The 25,633-nt window shown below is 38.6% G+C and overlaps 1 protein-coding gene across 1 annotated transcript; it reads left to right on the top strand.

Moving 5' to 3' along the window:
• The first annotated feature begins 4,339 nt into the window (after positions 1 to 4,339).
• On the top strand, positions 4,340 to 19,343 carry DECR1 (2,4-dienoyl-CoA reductase 1). Its single transcript, XM_061346798.1, has 10 exons — positions 4,340 to 4,410; positions 8,277 to 8,479; positions 9,204 to 9,261; positions 9,396 to 9,482; positions 11,811 to 11,958; positions 15,054 to 15,153; positions 16,436 to 16,508; positions 18,618 to 18,764; positions 19,081 to 19,143; positions 19,229 to 19,343. Exons 2-10 carry the CDS (start codon positions 8,358 to 8,360, stop codon positions 19,286 to 19,288), a joined length of 858 nt encoding a protein of 285 aa, XP_061202782.1. The 5' UTR covers positions 4,340 to 4,410; positions 8,277 to 8,357; the 3' UTR covers positions 19,289 to 19,343.
• Positions 19,344 to 25,633: the final 6,290 nt, after the last annotated feature.

The raw sequence follows: 25,633 nt of genomic DNA, 5'->3' as shown, positions 1-25,633 counted from the left end.
CGCAAGGACCACTGCGAGCCACCCACTTCACTTCCCGTCCCGTCCCGTCCCGTCCCGTCCCGTCCCGTCCCGTCCCGTCCCTGCGAGGTGACGCTGCGGCCGCGCAGCAGAAACGAAGGGAAAGAACACCGGCTGCTGCGGGCGGGAGGCCTCATAGCGCATGCGCAGTGATGGTGCAGGGGTTGCGGCCGAGGGGTGGTTACTCACTTGAGTCGTTCTGGTGTCCGATGTTCTCGGCGCATGACCCCGTTCAGTCCCCGGGCGGGCGCGGTTCCTCCTGCCCGATAACAGATTAGGTAGGCACCGACAGCCCCGGGCTGAACTGAGGCTGGGCGCCTGGGCCCTAGGGGCTAGGCGCTGGTTGAAACCCGGGTGAGGGTATGCAAGGGCCGGTAAGGCCTGAGGAGATCACCACCTTAGCACCTGTGTCCCTCTGACGTACCCTTCATGTTGCAGTAACATCCGTAACAAAATGCAACAGGGAATACTATAGAGAGTCTTTGCAGAAATTACTTTTGGATAAAAGAAGTAAACTTAAATAAAATTTTAAGTAAAAATAAAACTAAGCACCTGGAAGTCTGAAGGGCCTGTGGCAGGTTACCAAAGACTTGGTAAAAAAAAAGTTACCAAACACTACTCTGTTAACACTGAATTTTCTGGAAAGGCGCAGCAGAGGGCAGGTACAGAGAAGCCATCCCTCATGGCTCGTCCTATTGAGGTATGGCTCCAAGCACCCACTTGTCTTCTTGCTATGCAGCTCACAGCAGCAGGGTGTCAAAGCTCTGATGTTCATGATGTTCATCACTCAAGGCAGCAACTGGAGAGCAGTTTTCTTCCTGCTGGGCAATGGTCTTGTTTCTCCAGTGATCAGTCTTGGTAGATTGGTTGTCCTTTTATCTTTGTAAAACAGGGAAAGCTTTCGGGGGTACGTTCACAGTTAGTTAAAATGTTTTAGCATAAGAAAACCCATGCAGTTAAAATAGGGGGCTCGGGACAACATTTTTCCAATAGGAAAAGATTAAAACATGCAGAAATGTAAATACAATCTGTCAGAAACTTTGCTTCTGGAGAATCAAAATCCATTAAATCTTCATGTGTTAACAGCTTTGGGTATCCTTTGTCCATAAATGTTCACTTTGATGCCTTTTTATATTTTCATTCCTGTGCTTCTTTGTAGATGAATGGCTGCTGTCTCCTTAATCTATTTTCTTGTGAGTTTTCTTAATCTTTGCTTGGTTTTTTAGTCCCCATAATTTTGCAGTTTCAGTCAGTTTTGTGTTAAGGTGACCAGAAATACAGAGATAAATTCCTAAATGAAACTATTTCTCAGCCTTATATAGCAGTCCCTGCATATTCTCTGCATTGTTGTCATTATTCCATGTCTTATTTATCACATTAGCTTCTGTCATCACAACCTCATATAACAAATCATCATAAGAAACAGTATGAATCCTGTAAACCCCATTATAGTGTTCATACTTTCAATTTCAATGCATTTATCCAATTTTATTTTATAGTCTGCTACCATGTTTTCCTACTCATTTACCTTCTTGCAGTATCTATGATCCTGATTGAACTGTCTTCTAGTATCTGTTTATTTTGTTCCTTTTGTTCCTTTTTTTTCGTTCATAAATAAATGATTCATGTGAGTCCAAACCTCAGAGACTATCAGAGTAGAAAGAGGCATTTCAGATATTTATATGGACTGCAGACTTAACTTGCATGTAACTGGTGAAATAGTACCACAGTTGACTAACCCTGAGAAACCATATCTAAACAGAATATTGAGCTGATCTATCATCAAACTTTTATTGAGCTGACCTATCATTAAGCTCTTCCCCTTAACAGAAATACAGGTCTGCATTATTTCCATGTTCATCTAAAATTTCATTTTCTTTTGTTTTTGTTTTTTTTAGTAGCCTTTTGTGTCAAAAGCCTCTTTGACTATCTTTAAACATCAGGTGCTGTGAATTTCTTCCAACAAGGTAGTTTGAGTAGCAGGACAGCATTGGCATGCAAGTTTACAAAGACTTGGGTTTCTGCTGAGCTCTACATTATGCCACTAGGCCAGACCCTTGAAAGTCTAAGTCATGCCTGCCTGTTCTTAAATACTCATCCTTAGGCATTTCTGTAAGAGATTACTGAGACATAATTTATCTTTAGAAGACTAGTGCTAGTTAAGACATTTTCAGATCATGCTTTTTAGGTTTTACAATTTTTAATTACCTTTTCCCTACATATGTCAGATTTACAGTCCTATCATTTCTCACTTCTCTAAAAGATTAAAAAAAAAAAATCCTGTATTTTCTGCACTTTAAACCTCCTGACATACTTTAGAGATTGGATGCTTTCATATTTCACTTAAGCTATTCTTAAACTCTTCCTGAACTTGTAGATAAGCATCACCCAAACTGAAGGAGGATTTTATAAAGCAGAGAAATAGCCTATTAGGCAAAGTTATCTGCATTGCAAAATGCAGGTGGTCTGCCTTCAATTATATTCCTCGATTATGAGACATGAAAGTGTTATTTCAATTTTTTTTCTAATTAATCTGCTTCCTAGTCTTGGAGATGACTTTCTCTTATTACCAGAAAATAACAGGTCTAGTATAGGAATTGCACCTCATTTATGAAAGCTGCTGAAAAACATTTTGTGAGATTTTGTTTCATCATATCTTCTCGATCACATTTACCATGACAATACGATTCTTTCAGAGGCAGCTGTTTTGCACATTTGCATCTTCCAATGTGTAAAAGGTTTGCCGTTGTAGCTGGTTTCCTCTTAGCTTAAATTCAGTGAAACTTCATAAATTCTGCAGTAACTGTTGATTTTAAAACATCTCTTGAACTATATTCACTCCCTTTCTCCAACTTTTCTTTGGGGATTATGTATCTCTTGAGACTCAGTGTGAGATAACTGATTTTAATGAAATGTTGCTACCTAAAACTTACAGCGACTCTTTTAACATCTGCCAGATGTTTGTCATACAGCTTCAATGATAGTATGGCAAGTACTGCTTAGTGGTGTGGCTCTATTTCTTCAGTGGCTGCTAGATGGTATGCAGGACTAATAATGATATTATGTACTGTAGAACTTACTGTACCATCAGAGATCAACAATTTCTCTGTATGTTGAACATTGAGCTGCTTGACCATTTTTATACGGAGCACTGGCGACTAAGTGTAGGATTTTAATTCTGATGCCTCTGAACTCCCACAGCAGTCAGTGTCTATTCAGTTTGCCTGGAATCCTTTCTTTAAAAGTTGGTAATATAGACCCACTGACAGGTTTGTTGTCCTTCATACCAGGTTTTACAAGTGCGCAGTATCATTGGTGTTGTCTCTTCTCAAAACCTCTGGCTTTACTGAATCCACAGGTTACTGTGCTACTCCAGCATCCCCTTGCCCTGCCTTATGGCTAGATATAATGCTGCAGGCTTCTCTGCTTTGTTACCCAGGCTGTGCAAAAGGCTGGATATCAATCGTTACCTTTCTGAGTAGCCAGGCTATGTGCGCATCACAGATAAATGTTTTGTTAACTCAAAGTAATCCCTTTTAGATTAGCATGGTTTAATGTTCACTGGTCAGGCCTTTTTCTGAGCCCTACTGACAGTGCTAAATTTGAAATGAGGAATCTTTTGTCATTCTGGTAAACCTTGTTTTACGGAAGTCAACAACGTGTTGGTGTGTGCAGCCTCCATGCTGCTTCTGTCAGGGAGTCACCTGTAAATGCAATCAGCACAATCTCACTCCAAATCACAGACTGGTTTGGGTTGGAAAGGTCCTTAAGATCATCCAGTTCCAACTCCCTGCCATGGGCAGGCACACCTCACACTAAACTAGGTTGCTATAAGGCCCATGCAACCAGGTCTTTGAACACTGCCAGGGATGAGGAATCCAAAACTTCTCTGGGCAACCTGTGCCAGTGCCTCAGCACCCTCACAATATCTTCCCAATATTTAATCTACATCTACTTTCTTCCCGGCCGTGTTACCTAGCCCATTTGAAATCCCAATTAGCAGGTTGCTGTGCCACCATTTTTTTCACGTTTCTTATATAAATGAGCCCTTTCTCCCACAAAACACATGGCAAGAACTGGCAGAACCCCTTGAGAGGAGCTATGCTACGCGTATGGAGAGCATATCAATTCCTGGGGTTAGGTCCCACATGACAAATAAGAAGTTAGTTACTTAGTCTCCTTCAAATAGTGGGTAATTCGCAGAATTCCCAGCCCAGTGAGGCAGCACGCTCGGACGGCCAATCCCGGGGCGGCGCTGCCTACGGAGCAGGCGCACAGCCCGGCCGCCGCTAGCCTGGCCTCCGGCCTGGGAATATGGCGGCGGCGGCGGCGCGACAGGGGTGGCGCGGTGCCCGTGGCTGTGCAGCGGCCTGCTTCTCTGGTACCGCGCGGGTAAGCCGCTCCCTGCTCTGATCTGCTGTGCTGGGGAGGAGGGCAGGCGGACGGCGCTGCGGGGGCGCTTCGCGACCTCCGTCCCGTCGGTGCCCGATCGCCCTTGTCCCGCGAGGGGCACGGCTGATCTCCGTAGGGCCGCCAACCGCCTCACGGGCTCCCCACCGCAGCCGCGGGGAAAGCCGTCTGGCTGTTGCCTAAGCGGCTTCAATGGGCGGCCCTGGCTTGAGGAATGCTCCGTTGCTGGGGTTGGGGAAGCAGCCTAGCAGTACCCCGGGGGTAGGGGCACCCTGCTGATTCTCGTCAACTCAAGGCGCGATCCCTTTCGGCCGCTGAGGCGCAGCTTGTGCTCCCCGGGACACGGCCCTTGTCCACTTCAGTGGAGGCGTGTTTGTTTCCTGTTGCCGTACAGGCCGTGGAAGAGTTGGCATCGCCCTTGATCCCAGTAGCAAAGTTGTGCAGTGCGATTTAGGTTAAGTGGCTTGAATACTGCCGTTGAAGCAATGACATGGCTTATTCCTGTGGGTGGATGTTTCTTGAGGCCATTTATACTGAGTTCAGCCCAGGCACGGTGCTTCTTGCCAGCGATGGCTTGTGTGCTGCTGAGAGGAGAGGGCTTTCTGTAATAGTTCATGATTCACTTCCACTCCCTGGGTGAGGGTGTGTTGGTTGGGTTTTTTTTCTGCTCCCCTTCCACCACCTCCACCCCCGTTTTCCTTAAGCCCTTTAGTGGCTTCTTTATATTTGCTTACACCTGAGGTTTAATTTAAAACCTTGACCTTAAAGAGTGGAATGATCGAATTGAGTGAATTCTGTCACAGAAGCCCCGTGTGCATGCTAGTAGTGAGATGATAGTAGTCTTGGGAAAAGATGGCTGAAATATACCAACTTTACTGGCGGCTTAGTGTCACTACAGTACTTTATTAGTCTCAGTGCAGTATTCCTGCCTGCCCCTGCTGTGGCTGGCTTCTTTCCCTGAGTAGGAGGAAAGGTTTCTTTGGTGGTGAGCAAGCGAGGTGGGCTGTGTGCCTCACAGACCACCTGATCAAGGTGACTCGGTACTGTGTAAGGATTATCTCTGGTTATCTCCTTATACTGGAGGCAGAGGGAGTCCAAATGCTGCCTTGATTTGCAGTCTGCCACGAGCTGAAGCTTTCCAGAGGGAGCCCTTCTCTCTCTCTGCATACCTGAAGAGAGATAAGTGGGGGAACTACAGAGAAAGACCTTAAAGAGAATCTTCACACTCCCCTTTCCTGAAGGCTTAATAGTGTTCTGATACTCCATTAAAATATGCAAATTCCATTTTCACTGTGAGAATTGGGAAAAAAAAAAAATCACTGTTTTACAGACATTTGAGGCAGATCAGATCTGTAGAATTTTGTTGTTTCAGAAAGATGTTACGACATTCTTTGGATTTTCCATGTGGTCTGGTTGTGTTAGAACCACCTTTGGCTTATTTTTCTTCTCCTGAGAAGCTGTAGCACATACCTGAAGAGTCCCAATTTCCAGAAGGAATCCCTAAAGTACACGCTTAATATAAATGCTGTGATAATTTGTGATAATTCTAGCATTAGTTTGAGCTTTACTTTCTTGATTTTGTTCTTTGTAGTGTCCACAACTCTTCTTCTCTCTCAGTTTTGCTTCATCATGTCTTTGGAGCATGAGCTCCATTAAATTGGTGGCGTAATTACATGATTATTCTGTTTTCACCTGTTCCTCATATGCAGATGTATTATAACACAGGAAGCTTGACATGCACACTTTCTCAGGCCAGCTCTAAGCTCTGTCAAAGCTCCATCCCTGTGCGTTACAGCTGTAGCATGTACAAATGATTCAGCTGCCATTAAAAATGTTTCTTAATTTTAGTGTTGAAAATGTGAGTTAGCAAATAATATCATAGAACAGTTTGGGTTGGAAGGGACTTTCAAAGGTCATCTAGTGCAGCCCCTTCCAATGAGCAGGGATGTTTTCAACTAGATCAGGTTGCCCAGAACCACCCCCAGCCTGGCTTTGAGTATTTCCAGGGATGCACCTCTGGATAACCTGTGCCAGGGTTCTACCAGCCTCACTGCGATAGTTTTTTCTTCATGTTCAGCCTGAATCTCCCCTCTTAAATTGTAATATTTTTTACTGTTTTAAAATAACCTTTTTTTTTTCATGTTATTATTAACACCACCATACAAGAGTAACCAGTTGGTCTTCTTTTCTATTTTTTTTTTTAATTCAAATACATTAAAGGCCCAAGGACAAATTAGTACTACAGAAAATAAACATAACTTAAGAGTATTTTAATTTTGCGCACATCAGAAATTGAAAGAATCTAGTTTTGTCATGTTTGGAAGAACTTGTAGCTTCAGGTGAAGGTAACCTTTTTATTCTAAATAAATTGGGAATTATTACTGTAGTGCTGCCATCCCAGAGCATTTAATTAAGTATTTAGGTTAGGGCTTGAGTTAGTTTAGTGTCTTAGGATGCTAAAAATACCCTCTTGGCTATTTTTGCTATGACTTCCTTGATGACATCACAAATTTCTCATTGCATTAGTGGTATGTTTTCTTGTTGATGTAGATCACTAGATGTAAAACTGATTTTTATTTGTTTCTCTTTTCATGTATGTTTTTAGACATGTACCATCCACATTTCTTTTTACAAGGACCAGTTCATCAAGGGCTAATTTACTGTATTTCTGCTGGGACAAAGTGTGATGTGGGTCATAGAATCATAGAATGGTTTGGGCTGGAAAGGACCTTAAGATCATCTCCAGCCTTGCCTTTAACACTGCCAGTGATGGAGCATTCACACCTTCTTTGGGCAGCCTGTTCTAGGGCCTCACCACCCTCACAGTAAAGAATTTCTTATATCCAGCCTAAATCTCCTGTTTTAAGTTTGAACCCATTACCCCTTGTCCTGTTGCTACAGCCCCTGATGAACAGTTCCTCTCTGGCAGCCTTGTAGGCCCCTTCAGATATTGGAAAGCTGTTATGAGATCTCCACACAGTCTTCTCCAGGCTGAACAGACCCAACTTTCTTAGCCTGATAACCAGGTCTTGACCAATTTTATCTGGGAGGTGGCATTGGTTTGCTTAGCGGCAGTAATGTTTGGTTTAGGTCTTCTGGAGTTTGATTCTGCCCTATTCTCCAGTAAGGAAGAATGTTTTATTAATTACAGTAATAAAGGATCATAGAATCATAGAATAGTTAGGGTTGGAAAGGACCTTAAGATCATCAAGTTCCAACCCCCTGCCATGGTCAGGGACACCTCGCTCTAAACCGTATCACCCAAGGCCTTGTCCAACGTGGCCTTGAACCCTGCCAGGGGTGGAGCATTCACAGCCTCCCTGGGCAACCTATTCCAGTGCCTCACCACCCTAACAGGAAAGATTTTCCTCCTTATATCTTATCTAAGCCTTGAAGCTACTACTGAAGGTTTTGAATCTGTAAATATATATGCTTGTAGTGTCAAAATCATGGATTTGTTAGGAGTAAACTATATGCATCCAGTACATACATGAATCTGAAAGCTAGATCCTGCTGGGAGTCTTAATTAGTTGGTAGGTACTGTTTTTCGATGTATATTAGTAAGAGTGACAGACATAAGACAGACTAACTTTCAAAATGACAAAAATCATTATTACAACATTTTTTTCAGTAGTTGGCCTGGAAAGTCTAAAAATAGCTCCTAGTATGTTACTAGCACTTACATGAAGGCCGTTTTTAGTGTAATACAATCAGATCATTCTTACATTAACTTCATAATATGGCAGTCATGGTTTCCTCCACTGTCATAAGAAAATCTAATCTCATGTAACAACCCTGCATGCAGAAATAAGGAAAAAACCTAACCTTCTTCTTTTTCTTTCTTTCAGTTTTTCAGCTGTGGGCCAAATGTGCTGCATCAAGGCAGCAGTGCACCACAAGCTGCATTCTTTTCACCTCTTCAGAAAGTGATGTTGCCACCGAATACCTTTCAAGGGAAAGTGGCCTTTGTAACTGGTGGAGGTACTGGGATTGGCAAAGGGATGACAACTACTTTGTCCAGTTTAGGTGCCACATGTGTTATAGCAAGCAGGTAAGTATTAATGAATGTAGTTTAGAGCTTTCATTCAGTACGGAATGATGAATATATCTGTTTTCTTCATAATGGATCTTTCTGCTTTCTTCAGAAACTGGATAAATATATGCTATTTACTCTATTTCAGTAAGCTTTTAAATTATGTCATATTGTAAATACCAGACATTTGCAGATCCATCTGCAAATGACTAATGGTGTAACCAGCAGTAGGAAGAAATAAGCTAAATGCATTTCCATGATATGTGGCAGCAAAATAACCCAGAATATTAGACTTAAATTCAACTAAAGCCTAAAAGAGAAAAAAAAAATTGAAATAGCCATTATTGAACATTTTGAATATATTATTGCAGGTGTCATTGATACAGAGTTGAATTGCAATAAAGAATTACAGCCGTTCCTCTTAATTTTTTTGACTTCAAAACCAGCCATGTTTTTCCCTTAAAATGTTTTCTAAGTTATCACATTTGATTAAGTTAACAGTCTTTTACTGTAGTCACTTCTGAATTGCTTTGAAGTATCGCTAATGAGAAATTGTTTGGATTTAATCTTGTTTCAGAAAGTTAGTGACCAAACGTAGTTTCAGGAAAATCACCAACATACACATGTGCACATGTTATACGTTTTAGCTTATTTGCTCAGAGAAAATAATACTCAGATTTTATTAATCTGAATTCTAATTGCATTTAGTTGCTATTTAGTGATGTTGTGTACTTCTTTCTAGGAAGCTTGATGTTTTGAAAGCAACAGCAGAAGAAATTTCTTCTAAAACAGGGAATAAGGTAAATTTTTACATTTGCAAATGTTATGCTTTAAATGATTATAGGATTTTTATGCATTATGTGCTTCTGTGGGCATGTTGAATTTGAGTGATGTAGTTTCTAAGTTTTATAACTGTCTTTCCATTGTTACATAGGTTCATGCTGTCCAGTGTGATGTGAGAGATCCAGTTTCAGTCAAGAATGCTGTTGCTGAAGTAATCCAAGTGGCAGGACATCCTGCTGTAAGTGTTCTAGTGAAAGGAAAGAACTTCAGTCTGCATTACTGAAAATACTCTGCATAGTAGGTATGAAGCAAATGGCTATGATAGGAGGTTAATGGGATATAAAGAGACACTAGGCAGAAAGTGGCAGTATTTCAAGGTAAGGCTAACATTCACAGTTCAGACTCATAACTCTGTGCCTGTGATTTTTTAAATTCTTAGTAGCCAAATAGACAAAACGTTGATGACCTTAATCTGAAGATTTAACATTTTCTTTGTAAACAGTGGAACAATTATGATGTGATTCTTTGAATTAATTAAGTAGACTGAATATAGCTGCCCTATAATCCTCCTGAAAAGGTGACTTACCTGTGTTGGTATCAAATTATGCTTGTTGCCTATTAACAGCATGTCTCACAAATTTGAAATTGAGATAATCATTTATGTCATCTTTGGTCCTTGCTTAGCTTATGAAAATGCACAAAGAAGGTTCCAACTTGAAGACTTAAGTTCTCATAAAATCAAGAAAAAAATATTCAGTCAAGCTAAGCATGTGGATTTTAGTAGTTTGGCACAAAACACAGAGCTCTTCACGTCAGTCTGTTGCTTTGAGAAGGGTGGTCTGGTGTAGTCTGAACAATTACAGGCACCAAATTCTGATTTGATCATGAGGGAAAACTCAGATTCTGCTAGCTGATAGTGTGATGAGGATGTTAACATCAACGTAAAGGATAGTCAGTGTGGTTTAAGACTTTTTAAAACTGTCATGTGTAGATAATATGTATTGTAGACACTGCATTCACCAGTATCTGCCTATAGACATGGAGTAGAACCTCCTAAATTCTAAATGTGGTAAGAAGTGGAGAAACTTTTTCTCACAGCTGTATGCTATGAAATATGGCAGCTTGCTGTCCTGATTTGTAGGCAGGATATCTGTTTATTACTTTGACTAATGGTTACTGCTGGTTTTGGCTAAAGCATATCACAATCTCAAGTTCTTAAGTGTGAGCAGAAAGAAAGGAGACTTATTTCTATATATTATATTTTTAGTACATCGGTAGTTTTCTGAATAAATATTTGCCACAACTTGTTCTTCATAAGCATTTAATTTCTCTTTAATTTCACATATTATGTGTGGGAGACTGCAGAGGAAATTGATATTCAGTTCTTTTTGTCTAGTTTTTCTCTTGGTGACACACATGACACCTAACTTTATGAATACTGCAAGCCTGGGCATCACTGCTATTGTGCATGTGAGGTGAGATCCCCAAAACAGAAATTAATGGCACTATCCTGCTCCTTATAGCTACAGTTCTATCCCCAAGAGTCTTACTGCCAATTAGAATCCAGTCATTCTCTTGTCATATGGATTGTTTTGGCATTCATGTACCTACATGCCTCAAAAATTGTCTTATGCGGTCCTTCGTTCACTAGTTTCACTATCGTGTCTTCACTATAATTATTCAGTGATTAAAGTAACCTCCTCAGTATCTTGAGGTGTTCAGATGTTTTATTTATTTTTTTTTTTTTCAAACTAGGGAGGCCTAGTATCTTAATTTAGACCAGAATTTCTTTAGGCCACATACTTTATGTGTAAAGCTGTGCCATTCCATAAGTAATACACCATTTTATTGCTTCATTACATGTTATTATTATTAAATACACAAGATCTGGCCACATAAGTTTTGGTTTAAGAACTGCTTATGTGTTTCTTAGTCCCCTTAAGAAAAAATGTATCTAACTTGCTAGTTTGAAGGGCTAAGCAAATGATATATTGAAAGTATCCTGTGCATAATTATTGTTTGTAGGGAGGCAACAAATGATGGATATACATCTATTAAAAAAAAGTTCTGTACTAGTTGCTTGCAGTTTACTAAATGATAATACTCTGTTTTATCATGACTGATTAGACTTCCTGTTTTGCAACAGTCAGCTAATCCAGACTTTAGACATCAGGTTGCCTGAACTTCTTTTGCTTTTATTTCCATACATCTGTTACAGTAAATGTGATATGTGACCTTGGAACTTGGTGGGGACAAACTGTTTTGTTAGGATAAACTTGAGACTCTGTGGAAAATAGTGACTTAAAGTCACCCTTTGCTGTTCCTCAGTACTAAACTAGTAACTGCAGCAGTTTGGAGATAAAGCTCATTTTCATTTTCTGATATATATACATGCTACAGGTGTTAAAATTTCTGATTAATTATTCTTCCCTGCTTCCTTCTCCCCCCCATTTGGTGGGGCTTTTCTAACTTATCCAGCTGGAAACCCTAAGAAGTTCCTTCTTTGCTTTTCTCTCAGGAAAAAATATTTCTAGTTAACTCGTAGGTTTTCCTTCATGTGTTTCAGGTTGTGATAAACAATGCAGCTGGAAACTTTATTTCCCCTTCTGAGCGGCTTTCTGCTAATGCATGGAGAACAATAACTGATATTGTGCTTAATGGTACTGCTTTTGTAACTCTGGAAGTCGGAAAGGAGCTCATTAAAGTACAGAAAGGTATCTTAAGATAAATGCTAACTAAGCACGTTCTATTATGCAGTATTATTAGTTGTGTTCCTTTCCGTATTATATATTTTAAGAGTTTTAAACACAATTTTTAACATTATAAATAATTTCTAGAAGGAAACTTAATTTATAATAAAGCCATAACTTAACTATCACACATAAAAACTGGCTAGCAATTGCTTCATTCTAGAATCTGCCCTTAAAAGGGAACCTGGAAGCCATGAAATTGAATATAAAAATCTGATTTTAGAGTTTGTACTAGTTGTAAACTTTTTTAAGTTTGAAAAATAAGGCTTTGCGTAAAACATATGGTATTACTTCTCTTGAGTCTTCTATACCTGTGTTAGTTTTATTGAGCAGCTGAGCATGTGGCATTTATTTAAATGAGCAGCAAGTCAGGATATCACTTCACATTTTCGTCCTATGCTTAAATATATTCACAGCTGTGGTATTTCATTAATAGCACTAGAGAATATTACCTTTGAGATAGAATACTACCTTTGAAAGAGAATTTCAAAACTGAAATCAGTATTAGCTTTTATTTTCCCAGGTATAATTCCTAGTTCTAGACTACCAAGGAGTTTAATCCAATGTTTTAGCTTTACCATAAAAATATGATAGTTCTTTGATATACTATTTAGCCAAAGGTTTACTTAACCAGATTGTCTTTGAGGGAAAACTAATATATGGCCTTCTATGTTATGTCATACATTATATAGAAATAATTGTTTTCGTTTTACATTATCTTACAGTTATGAATTGAAAAACCTTGGGCTTATTTTTTTGATCAGAATTACATCATCTTAAATAACATTTAAAAGTAGTGAGGTATATTATGATTTTCCATGTGCCCTCACTTATGAATCCTGTTTTCTAGGTACAGATACTCTGCTGAAATAATCAGTTTGTATTTCTCTGCATTATATTTCTAATACCTCTGCATTAGTTGAATTTCTTCAAAGCCCTTCTCCAGAATGTGCTCAGTATATTTAATTATAACTATATAAAGTTAAGATTGTTCCAGTAAGTCCGTAACAGTTTTGGTCAGTTGACAAGGTATTTCCCACATATATTTTAGCAGCACATGAAAAAATTATTTCCACCATTCTAGTGCTAATATTTCTACATTAAAACACCATCCCCAACTCTGACTTATATCATTATAGCAAACTATTGTAATAGTTTCCTTTATGGTCTTCCTGATGCATGCAGCATGTCTCTGTAGTAATGTGGAATACAGCTTTAAAAACACGTCTTTGCTGCTGTTGAATAAAAAACTACTTTCCTTGTTTCCAACCTCAAATTTGACAAAGTCCAGAAGTCATTCACCTTCCTTTCCAGTCTCTCTTCCTTTCACTTCTAAGCTTCCAAAACACATGAATTTCTTTGCTATCGTTTGCATGCCTTCTTTCTAGGGGATTCTGTAAGACTCTTTATGTAAGGTTTTCTTTACGACATGTTTCTGTAAGTAAATCAAGTGTACCTATTATTCCATTCATTTTCTACCTTCATTGCATTTTTATGTGCTTGTTTTTTTAAGTCTGAGCAGAGTCATTTGTTTCTGAAGTGATGTTACTCTGTGCAGGTATTTTATAACAGTCTGTGAGGATGCTATGCATCTAACAGTTACTAAAACACTGGCATGTCCTTTAGGCCTATAGTGTGACCTATGTTAAACCTAATTTAGTAAATAAAGTGCTCTGCTCTTAAGAGTCTTATGTTTGTACTGGTATTTAAGAGGGATTTGTAATTTGAGAGTGTGTTATTTATGCAGTAAAAGTTTTACAGAATGAGAAGAGTTAATTGGTTAGATACCGTCAAATGTGAACTGGAGGGTACTAACTTCAGAGCTGTAAATTATCCTTTTTCCCTCTGTGCTAGGTTCACCCAACTCACTTTTATTTAACTCATGTTTTCAAATTTCAGTGGTTTAATTCTGCAAAATGTATAAGTAACAGTCAACTCTAAACTTCAGAGCTGTTCTGTGTTTTTTTCCCTGTATTGATTTTTCTATTCAAAGTCGCTTGCTGTGCCCTACTTCTTATAGGGCCCATGGTCTCTGGATATCTGCTGGCATTTCTGTCTGTGCTTGTTTATGGTTCTCTTTAGTTTCTCTTGTGTAACATTATTGTAATATTTTAACCAAGTCTCTACTTCGTCACATATATTCTATTAGTAACGTATATTGTTTCAGAAATAATCCCTTGAGTAGCTCTTCTAATTAAATTATTTTAAAAATACAGTAAGTAGAACAGTTATTATAGTTACTGTGGTGTAAGCAGTGAATTGTCATCCCTTCTCCTCCAGTTTCGCAATAAAAGTGAGTTCACGCTAGTCATTGATCAAATAGAATTTACAGGCTTCCATAAAAGATTAAATAAACAGTTGCAGTTTCCATAACGTTTTTGCTAAATCTCGTATTAAATATAACATATAAAAGAAAGTGGCCTTTTTCTAATGCAGTTTGTTGTGATAATAATAGGAAAAAGTTATGCAGGTTAGCTTTCTCATAAGCTGTACTGCAGAAAAAGCTTCTGAATTTTTTTTTTTTTTTTCCTGCATATACTTTACTCAAGCCCTAAACTGGGTCTTTTTAAGATTATGCCAAACCTAATTGTTAGTATTGATTTTTTTTCTTTTTTTTTTTTTCTCTTTCCAAACAGATATTGATGAAATTGAGGCAAATTACTGGTTTAGTGACTACTAGACTAGGGCAGGTTCTAAAAAGACACATCTTAGACCTTCACTCCAATTAGACTGATGTGCACATGTAAATTCATTATCAGAAGAAGTCTGAGGGTATAGACTATTGGAGCCTGATCAGTAGCTGTTTACACTTTCATGGAACAACTCTTAACATTGATGGAAAAGAGGGAACTGTAATAAAAAGGCTTGAAAGCAAAGCTTCCAAGACCAAATTTTTAAAGTGCCTTTTTACAACCCAGAGTGAAATGTCATCCCTAGCATTTGAGCTGCAAACTTCTGTACCGCTGAGGTTGCTTTTACTTTAAGTTCAGAATTTGATTTTCATGTATTTTTTGTTTGTGTGGTGTGGGGTTTTTTAAAATGTGTGTTGAAAATTGCAGGAGCGGCATTTCTGGCTATTACAACAATTTATGCAGAGAGTGGTTCAGGATTTGTGTTGCCGAGCGCCTCTGCCAAAGCTGGCGTAGAAGCGATGAGCAAGTGAGTACTATAGCAAAATGTGTGTTCTGCTTTTCACATATTTGACGTAGGATAATTGATCTGTAAAAATGAAGCTAGTTGGTGTAGTTCTCCTATTCCATTGTATCATAAGAGAACCTTCCAGTCTCCAGTGTCCTGGCAAGAAAATAGTATGCTGACAGCTTCTTACAGAAGGAAGTATTAACTGCTGTTATTATGATGATTTTTATCACAAGGATGAGTGGATGATTTTTCTGACAAGGACAAGGTAAGAGCAAGTGGAACTACTTCTTTTGGCAATAGCAAATTCTAAAGTTTCAATTATAGTTTTGATAACCAAATTCTCTTGCATTCTTGTGGGCGAACCAGCACTTAAAGATAGTTATTAGGGGAACTGTTTGAGGTCTGTAGTGACTTCCACTTTTCTTTTGTTTTGGGAAAAGATGTGGTTGTATTTGGGGGGAGTATACTGTTGCTTCACCTTTCTAGTTTCATAAAGAAATGTATTACCTTTTACTCTTTTAAATTAATGTCTGTGGCCATGTTTAATTCAGAACAGTATCATGTGATGTGTCCATGTTTCTCAGCAAACAAAACGATTTCTAGTGTTATTAACTACATGGCATTCCTTCGTAGTTAATAGATCCTCCTCTGCACTTTAGCAGAAGGAATTGAACAGTTCAGCAGCCTTTTATTAACTAAAATTCTTCATTCAGAAAAACATAAGGGAATGAGTGATGGTCTCAATTTGTGTCTGTAGAGCTGTAACTGAAGTGTGTACTTCTCAGAGACTTTATGACCTAGCTAATTCATTCACTGTAGTAGCTAGATCTATCTGGAGTACTTCTTATGCAGAGAAAATGTTGCCATAAGGCAGGATTATTCTGCTGGTCCCATTTTAGAATGTAACCTCTGATTTGGGTTATTTCAAAACATCTGAGAGCAGTGTTGAGTATCATGTGAGATAGTCTAAATTAGTAGAGAGAGATGCTGGCTTAACAGTTGCTTTTCAAGGAGTTTAGGTGCCAAAGTCATCTGTATGAATTGTGAGGGAAGAATTGCTCTTTCATGTTGCTTTATCTATGATGCATCTATTAAATCAACACTCCTCTGTTTGTGAATGTGATCTTTTTCTTCTTTGAAATGTTAATATAAAAAATCTAACCTCAAGTAGAAATGCCTGTTTCAGGAAAACTGTAGTATTTACACATTTGATTCAGTTTAAAATACATTTTTTTTTCTAAGTAGCATTATTAAAGTACCATGTTTAAAATATTGATGCATTCTGTTAATGCATTTTTAGGTCTCTTGCAGCTGAATGGGGTAAATATGGCATGAGATTCAATGTGATTCAACCAGGTCCAATAAAAACAAAGGTACATGGCATGAAGTGAAACACAGCCTTGAATATTCTTTATAGTACACTTTATGCTTTGTAGTTAACTTTAAAATAGTGTAACCTTTTCCATAACTGTTAAAGTATGATTTCTTTGGTATTCAAGACTGTGGTGGAATATTGAACACACAGCATCCCGGTCCTGTTGTTAAACAGAATTTCTGGAACTTGTGAAGCCTGCTACCGCCCCTTTACTACACTAATATAAAAAAAACCCTTTTTTAGGGTTTGAAAGAAATTAAATATTGAAATACCTAATTTTATCTTCTCAACTGTACATACATAGTTTGTCACCTTATACTTGGTGGAGTAAGAGTGCCTATTTCTGCCTGAACTCCTAATTTTTAAACAAAACATCTTGCCAATTCCAAAGTGTCAGAATCTCTTTTAGGTATATGAGAGCAGAATCTCACTAGGTTTATTGGAAAACACAACACTAGAAAGAGAAAAACTAAGTCAGCAAGGAAATGTGAAGCTTTGTTATGAGTGAAAAGGGGGACTGGAGGGTTTCAAGGAAGTAATGCAGACCAGCTGGAACAGGAAGAAAAAAAAGGAAGCAGTCCTGCGAGAGGAGAAAGGAAGATGCATTTCGCATTGAGCCAAAATATTACAATTATGAGCAGTAACACCTAATAATACCTGTAAAATGTGTCACAATTGTTTTTGCTGTTGTTTTAGGGTAAGGGGTGCAGGGTTGCTTGCTTTTTTTTATTCTGTTTTTTTCCTCTTGTCAGTATTAGGTGCTACACTGGACAACTCAGTTTTACTTTTTTTGGCTGTGAAGAAAGATAAGTGGCAGTACCAGCGGTTTGTAAGAATGTTGGAACAACATTACAGTATCAGACCAGAAGTCTTCCAGGCCTTGCACCTGGTGGATTTTTAGGCTAGAAGAAAAGCATTAAGTGACATTTCTCCTTTCTGTCCAGGGAGTTTGATACACTTCTTATCTCTTCATGTTACAATCATCTTGATGGATCTGTTTCTTCCATGAGTTTGTCCTGTTCCTTTTTGAATCTGTATAAACATTTGGTATCCACTGTATCATGTGGCAAGATCACTTTGCTTTATAGATTTTCTTAATTTTTAGTAAGTTAACTGCTTTAAGGGTCAGTATTGCTACCTCCTGGTAATGTTTCTGATTTAAACTAATAGTGTATATCCCACTGGAGATACTGTGTGTTCTTAATAAAGTACTGCATTTGCCATATTAGTTCCAAGTTAAAATAGCCTTGAAAGCCTAAAAAGGCAGACCAGCCTTACTTAAAACAGCATTTGCAAAATCAAGGCTTTTTGACTTAGGAGCTGCATCCATGTCTTAAAAACACTGTTGTAAGTCATGAGAGGAAAAGAAAAAAGTGTACAAGTGCAGTACTGTTAAGCTTATAAATTGGCATCTAAAAACATGACTATAGGAGACTTTAGTGGCGCGAGTACAGCCATGATTACAAAATTACAGTGTGCTTTTAACTCATTAACTACAGTAACTTAACAAAAATATTACTAATACATTTCTGATTTTACGTGAGGAGGTTGTTCCCTTTTGGAGGAACTAGGAAGAACAAAATTCTCTTCTATTTCCCATGCCATTGTAAAGTATTCAAATACCAAAACTTCCAATGACTTGGTTTAGTTCTAGCCATTGCTGCAATGTAACTGAAATTGAGTTTTTTCCCTTTTCAGTTTTACTTATTCCATGTCGTGTATCATTTATTTCTATTGCTTTCCTGCTCCTCTTCTCCTCCTCTTCTCCCCTTCTTCCTCTCCACTGCCTCTACAGCAGTTCTGAGTCTTGCTTATACCCTCAGATGTTTATTGGGCCTGACTGGGAAACAAAGGTTATTAACCCCTTTTGTTTTTCATAGTGGGTGACTGTCCCAAATGTTTTAAATTCTAGTTTATCATCCTCAGTGGATGTGTATCAGTGCAAGAGGGATGAATTGTTTTGTTTCCTACGTTTCTCTTTTTCATCCTACTGACAGAATGTAGACAGTTTACTGACATATTGTTTATGTGCGGTAAAATATCTCTTGGATTTTAATTTCTGATGTAGTTATAACTTTGCCCCCGTAATGTTTCTGTCAATTCTCAGGGTGCTTTTAGCCGCCTTGACCCAACAGGCTCATTTGAGAAGAAACTTATTGAGAGGATTCCCTGTGGTCGTCTGGGAACTGTAGAAGAAATTGCAAATCTAGCTGCCTATTTCTGCAGTGACTATGCAAGCTGGGTTAATGGAGCAGTGAGTTTGGGTTGATCTTGTTTACACAGTTAACCTGATGAGGGTCTGAGTTTTGCTGATACTTTCTATAAAGCCCTGGTTTCAGAAATGAAACAAACTGTTACTCTGAGATTCATTACAAGCATTATTAACCTTTTAATTGTAATGCATGGTAGTTACTGCCTTTAAAAAGAACTTCTAAAAATGATTGAATTATGTTATTTTAAGCATAGCTTTTTCTGATCCAAATCAATAAAAATCAGCTTTCATAGTTCATAACAAGGAAATGCTGTAGAAACCCCACTACTATTAAATACACTGCTTATGCTTTCTCTAGGTTATAAGAATGGATGGTGGAGAATATGTTTCTATGGCAGGAGAATTCAATGATTTGAAGACGGTATTAATTCCTTTCTTATTCAAAAAAAAATTAGAAGTATAATTGTTATATGGAATTCCAGTAAAATGCTTTTTTCTTTTATTAGGTTACCAAAGAGCAGTGGGATATGATGGAAGCAATGATTAGAAAAACACAAAGCTCTTGAAGCATGTAACCATATGGTGGACGTCTTTGGAAATGAACCGCTGCTTTTTCATTAACGGTTAATCAACTGAAGAATATTTTTGTGAAATTTTTTGTGTGCAAATTTCAATAAAATATTTTGAAATTGACATGTTTTGGATATGTGTATTTTTGCCATCTGTAATCTGTTTCCAATAGCAAGCAACAGTTGTTCATTGAAATTTTATTGGTTTCGATTATGTCTTGTAAATCCATGACATAGTTACAGTTTTTTGTAACTGTGTTACAAAACATAGTTTTGTATGGTTTTTTTTTTTTTCTTATATATTTCAGAGCATTATTTGTTTCTCAGATGTATGCAGGTGTCTCGATATTGTAATTCCAGTTGCATTTCAGGAATACCATGATTTAATAGTTTTTTTTCTCAGACTAACAGTTACATTCAGTTAAATCTTAATCTTCACACTTCAGTACGAAGTCTTAAACTTGCAACTAACATTTGAGATAGGATGTAACTCGTGGTTACAAAATCTTGAAATACAGGATCATCTTGGTCTCATCTTTTGCTGACATTTTCAGTCTGTTCATTATCTTATGCTGAACTTTAAAAATGACATTTAAGGACTAGCAATGCCTTTCCAAGCAGCTCACTCGATCATGATTAAGTTAATGTTCTTGAAAATGAGAAACTAAAAATCATTTGCTGTTCGTACATGTGCGTGACTAGGGCTAGAGTCTCTCCATGAAATGGTTTACTTAAGATGAGTAAATCTGGACTGAAAGTGTTGAAACCTTACTTGTTGGTTGAGATTTATAGAAATCCCTAGGTTTCATTTGCATTCATGGTCTGGTACTAAGTAAGTTTTATGATGGCATTACCTCTGAGTCTAGTTAGTTTATCCACCCCAATTATGCAGGTGATTTAAAATAAAACCCCAAAATAAATCCCGAAACACCCAAGCAAGTTTTTTGCTGTCCTTCTTTTAGTAGTATTACATTTTCCAGATTAGGGAGGTGCTGCTTGTTTCCTGCGTTTCAAACAATGGAATTCTTCAAAGAAAGCAGCAGCCTGAAATCCATGCCTTGGTTTTTTAACTCTAACCTGAGCTCCAGGCACTCCACACATACAAGCATGGACATAGCTGTTATTTTAATTTTTTTCCAATTATTTTAGCAGTAGGTACTGCAGTGCTTAGATGTAATGCCTACTGACATAATAAATACCAGAAATCCATGATGTGACTAAACACACCCATTATGCTTTTACTCAACCACCACTCAAGTATTGCTTTCCTTGGGTATGTTCTTTGTTTAGAAAGTAAACTTAAGAGCTCAGTTCAGAAATACTTCTTTTCCACAACAAAAAGCATGGTGTCCCTATTCAAAAGTAAGTAAAGAGTTTCAAGTGCTTTGCACTTTAATACTGCTTCTTGACATAAAAGATTAAAAAAATAAATAAATAAAGGCTTTCCTTCATTGCTTTGCTCATCATTGAGGCCAACTTTGCACCTAGGAGGAGCTCAGCTGAATTTACAGTGAACCTTTCAAGGACCAAAGCTTTTTTTCTCAACCATCAGAGTTACTGGAATGTCTCCTTCAACAGTGGCATTTTTGCTTTGTTTGGTAAGGTGAGAATATCAAAGGGAGGCTACTTAAAGGCTGTCTTGCAAGTAGATTCTGGATATTCATTCAAAACCGGAACATTTATCACTTGCAGAAACAGGTATTACTTCCCAAAGCATCTTCTACCTATTCACTGTAGCTAAATGAATTACCAGTTGTAAAGTGACAGCAAAACATTTTGTAAATGTAAAGCATTCTGGTTCAGTGACAGAACCAAAAAGCACAGTTTAAATTTTATTGAGCTTCTATAATAAGAATATTTTATCTTGCCTGTACCTATGATATTTCAGACTGTGCAAGGTAGTTGCTTTCAGATTCAGAACATTCTGTCTTCAGAAGACACACAATGTGTTGGTGCAGGGTTTGGAAATGGCATATCATGTTTTAAAGGGTTATATGTTTGACAGTGGGATGGAGTGTGCCCTCAGCAAGTTTGCCGATGACACCAAGCTGAGTGGTTCGGTTGATATGCTGGAGGGAAGGAATGCCATCCAGAGGGACCTTGACATGCTTGTGAGGTGGGCTGATGCCAACCTCATGAAGATTAACCATGACAAGTGCAAGGTCCTACACCTGGGTCGGGGCAATCCCAGGCACAGCTACAGGTTGGGCAGAGAAGAGATTCAGAGCAGCCCTGCAGAGAAGGACTTGGGGTGTTGGTCAATGAGAAACTTAACATTAACCAACTGCAGTGTGCGCTTGCAGCCCAGAAAGCCAACCGTATCCTGGGCTGCATCAAAAGGAGCGTGACCAGCAGGTCGAAGGAGGTGATCCTGCCGCTCTACTCTGCTCTCATGAGACCTCACTTGGAGTGTTGTGTGCAGCTCTGGTGTCCTCAACATAACAAGGACATGGAACTGTTGGAACAAGTCCAGAGGAGGGCCACAAAGATGATCAGGGGACTGGAGCACCTCCCGTATGAAGACAGGCTGAGAAAGTTGGGGCTGTTCAGCCTGGAGAAGGCTGCATGGAGACCCACAGCAGCCCTTCCAGTGTCTGAAAGGGGCCTACAAGGATGCTGGAGAGGGACTCTTTACTATGGACTATAGTGATAGGACAAGGGGTAATGGGTTAAAACTTAAACCGGGGAAGTTTAGATTGGATATAAGGAAGAAATTCTTTACTGTAAGGGTGGTGAGGCACTGGAATGGGTTGCCCAGGGAGGTTGAGAATGCTCCATCCCTGGCAGTGTTTAAGGCCGGGTTGGGCAGAACCTTGGGTGACATGGTTTAGTGTGAGGTGTCTCTGCCCATGTCAGGGGGCTTGGAACTTGATGATCTTAAGGTCCTTTCCAACCCTAACTATTCTGTGATTCTATGATATCCTACTGGATAGTTTATAAAATATTTTGTAATGTATAGACTTAGTTAAGTGAAAAAAACTTAACTTTGATGTAGCCATCCACTTTTGCAGGAGAATGGATTAATTTCGGTCTTTAGTTGTTACACTTGTTAGGGACAGTAAAGGAACATTTCTTTGAATAAATAAATCTTGAACATCTCAAGTGCTATTGTTACTAAAGCAGGAACACATGACATCGGAACTCAGGAAAAGGACAAGAGAAAGTACCTTTATAGCAGTAATATGGCCTGGCTTGGAACCTGTTCTAGATGCCCACAGGGATGAGACTGTCCTGAAAGAGGCATGAAATATTCCTAATTCCCAAGAGGTGCCCAATCCATAAGCATGTTTCACAGCTATGTAGCTTGCACACTTACCACAGATTTAAAGCATGGTCATCACAGCTGCTTTATTCCAAACATAGCAAAAATGGATAAGAGACAGTATCCATGTTAAGCACACTGTTCTTTGCTGACATAATTTGTCTTGAGCTGGTTACCTCCTGACCCTACTTCAGATTGCCAGCAAGCTACGATATAAAGGGAAGTGTGAAAAAGGTATTACTTTGCTGCACAATAATTTTGTGGAGATGAAGGAAGGGATAAGAAAGTGGAGGAATTGGTCAGAAAAGGTGGTGGGTTGCAGAGGCAGTTTGATTTTGATGGATCACATGGAAAAATTTGCTGGAATCTAAATACCTCTTTTTAAATCACTTTTGCATGACCCATCAGTCGAAGGTGTTGTCACTTCTATGGACTCAACTTGGAGACATTCATAAAGGATTTGTTGTCTGTTTTCAACTGAGAAGTACATTTTGTCTGCTTGATTAAATCTTGAAATTACCCTTTTTATTTCAGCTGACAATTTACTGTCTTTGAACCTGTCTTAAAATTTCTTAGATTAGTTCAGTGCTATAAAAGTGGTATTGTATTATAGTAGCAGCTTATAAGCAAGTTATGAAAATCATTTGCTGAAAGAGATCAGTTGTCAGTATCGGTATTGCCTTTTCACTATGATACTAGAACTGCTGTCAATCTTTGGTTCTATTTTTGGGAATTCCCTCCCTCCTTTTGAATATTTCAGTCACTGTTGAGCATGTTGCTTTTGTTTACCAATGCAAGAATCTGCTTTACAACCAGATGATGACACCGTCTGAAGCAACTGAGTTTCCACCTGTCCATGCTGGCTTCCAAGTTGATTGGCACATGAACTGCTCATTTATTTTTAGTTTTTTTCATGCGCTGATAACACATAAGTAGAGACAGTGAGTTGGAAGGAAACTTGTAACTCCGTGGAGCAGCTAGTGTTATAACTGCTAAACACGTAACTTCTCTTTAACCAAGGTGAAAGCCCTAGTCTTTTTTGTGATAATTTAAGATACGCTAAAATAAAATTATCATTGGGATTTTGGTGCATTCACCTTCTTTTATTTGGTGCAGAACAACTTCAGTTGATTTCAGAGGGATTTGGAAGTGCTCAGCACTTCAGAAAATCAGGGCACATATATCTGGGTGCCTAAATAAAGGTTCTGAGCCTCCTTGTAGACACAGCAAATAGGTGTGAGTCTTAGTATGCCTCCACACCAGTGATTAGATCAATGATTATGATGAGAGCTTAGTATAAATGCACAAGATGCTGAATGGAACTTAATCAGAAGAAGCTGATGTCTAATGAAACGAAGACTTAATTCCAGTTTAAGTGGAGCATGTGTGCATTTAGTGAGACAAGGTTCATTTTACATAACAGTGCCACTGGCTGTCAGCATCCTCATCTGTATTTGACATTTGCATGTGGAATATGCTGCTTAAAATTTCCTAAGCTTATGTGGGTAATCTTTTCAAAGGTGTGTAACTGAGTTGTAAGCAGGCAGGGTTAGGGTGGTGCTGTGATACTGAACTGTTCAGGGTACAACACTGCAGCAGTGAGCGAAAGCCAGATCACCTGCTTCAAGGGCTGTGTGCAATCCTGATTAAATGGTCAGTGAAAATTGGCATGATACTCTCCATAATGGGTAGTGGTTTTTGTCATAGCTGTCAGTGGGCCAGCGTTAGTGGCTGTGGATCAGGCAAGCCTCAAGGTGCGCTGATAAGCTGTGTTGTGACATCTGGAAACAGGCACTCACTGTCTGAGTAGGACAGTAGTTTTGAGTATTAGCTTGGGACCTTATTTGAGTATTTATTTTAATAAAATATCTATTTTTAGACAGTAAAATGGTTAACAGTTTCAGTAAAGTGGATTCCAGGTAGTACATGTCAGTCAGCTTCTCTGTTAGCATGAATATGACTGGAGTACCTGCACTACCTCATGAAACTGATTTTTGTGCATGCTATGATTTTGCTTTCAATCCTATTTTTGGTCACCAGATGTCTGCCAGAAGAAAGAAGATTGCAGTCTTCTCTGTCATCACCTCTCTTACTATTCTAAGCCTTGTTCTGCTCCAATTCTGACATTTTTTAAGAGTTCCACCCACAAGTGTTTTAGAGGTTTTAAATCCTGGAGTTTTTACAGCAGTTTTGACTTACCCATATTTGCTGTACTTTGCTTTGCACTGGCATAGCAGACACCTGTGCTAGAACTGGAGTTTAGAATTGCTGTCTTTTAGTCCAAGTTTTATTTATGAGCAATAACTGCAGGAAACGTCCTGCCTGTGGGTGACTGGGACCTGCTTTCTGTGTTGTGCTCCTCAGCAGAGCCAGCTGGTAGGCAGCAGCAGTGGTAGAAGGGTGACTTCAGAGCACATCAGTGACAGGTAACTTTACACATACTCAGGAAGGCAGATTTCAGTTTCTGTGATGACTTTTTGTCAAAACGCTTTAAACACTTCATCTTCCACTGTAACACTTTTAGCAGACAATCCCATCATATTTTTATGTACAAGTTTTTGGGTTTTTTTTTTTCTTTACCTTTACACTTGTAAAAAGTTAAAATAATGCAAAATCCAGGGTTTCAAGTGCACGGTATGAACAATATCAGTCATTTATTGTACTTATAGGCAGATTCACTGTTCCTTCACTTAACAAACACAACTGTATTTCACATTGCATAGAGAAAAGAGAACAAGCAGGTGAGAAATCACTGTGCATGGAGTGGTGAGAACGAGCTAGCTTAATCTTACTTTAAGTTTTTGTGGCTTTTTTTAGGAAGATCCCATCCCATACCACCAACTCCTTAACTTTCCAAGGCTCAGACTGGAGAGAACTCACAGCTTAAGGCCATTTCTTAAATGGTATTTAGTTGCCTGAGTTCACCTGAGGAATTCAAAGATTTATTAAGGTGGGAGTTCAGTGACTCTAATCTTGGAGGATCTGAACCTCATTGTTTGAGACACATTTCAGATAAAATGCATTTGCTTCTGCTTGTTACATAAGACACACAGATGAATCTGAGAAGTCGTAAACAGCTG

Source organism: Neopsephotus bourkii, unplaced genomic scaffold, assembly GCF_033783945.1.
Source record: "Neopsephotus bourkii isolate Nb327-2 ecotype Australia unplaced genomic scaffold, CSIRO-AGI_Nbou_v1 NB_275, whole genome shotgun sequence".
In the NCBI taxonomy this organism is placed as follows: Eukaryota; Metazoa; Chordata; class Aves; order Psittaciformes; family Psittacidae; genus Neopsephotus; species Neopsephotus bourkii.
Note: the sequence above shows the minus strand (reverse complement) of the source record. Positions and strands in the feature narration are given on the sequence as shown.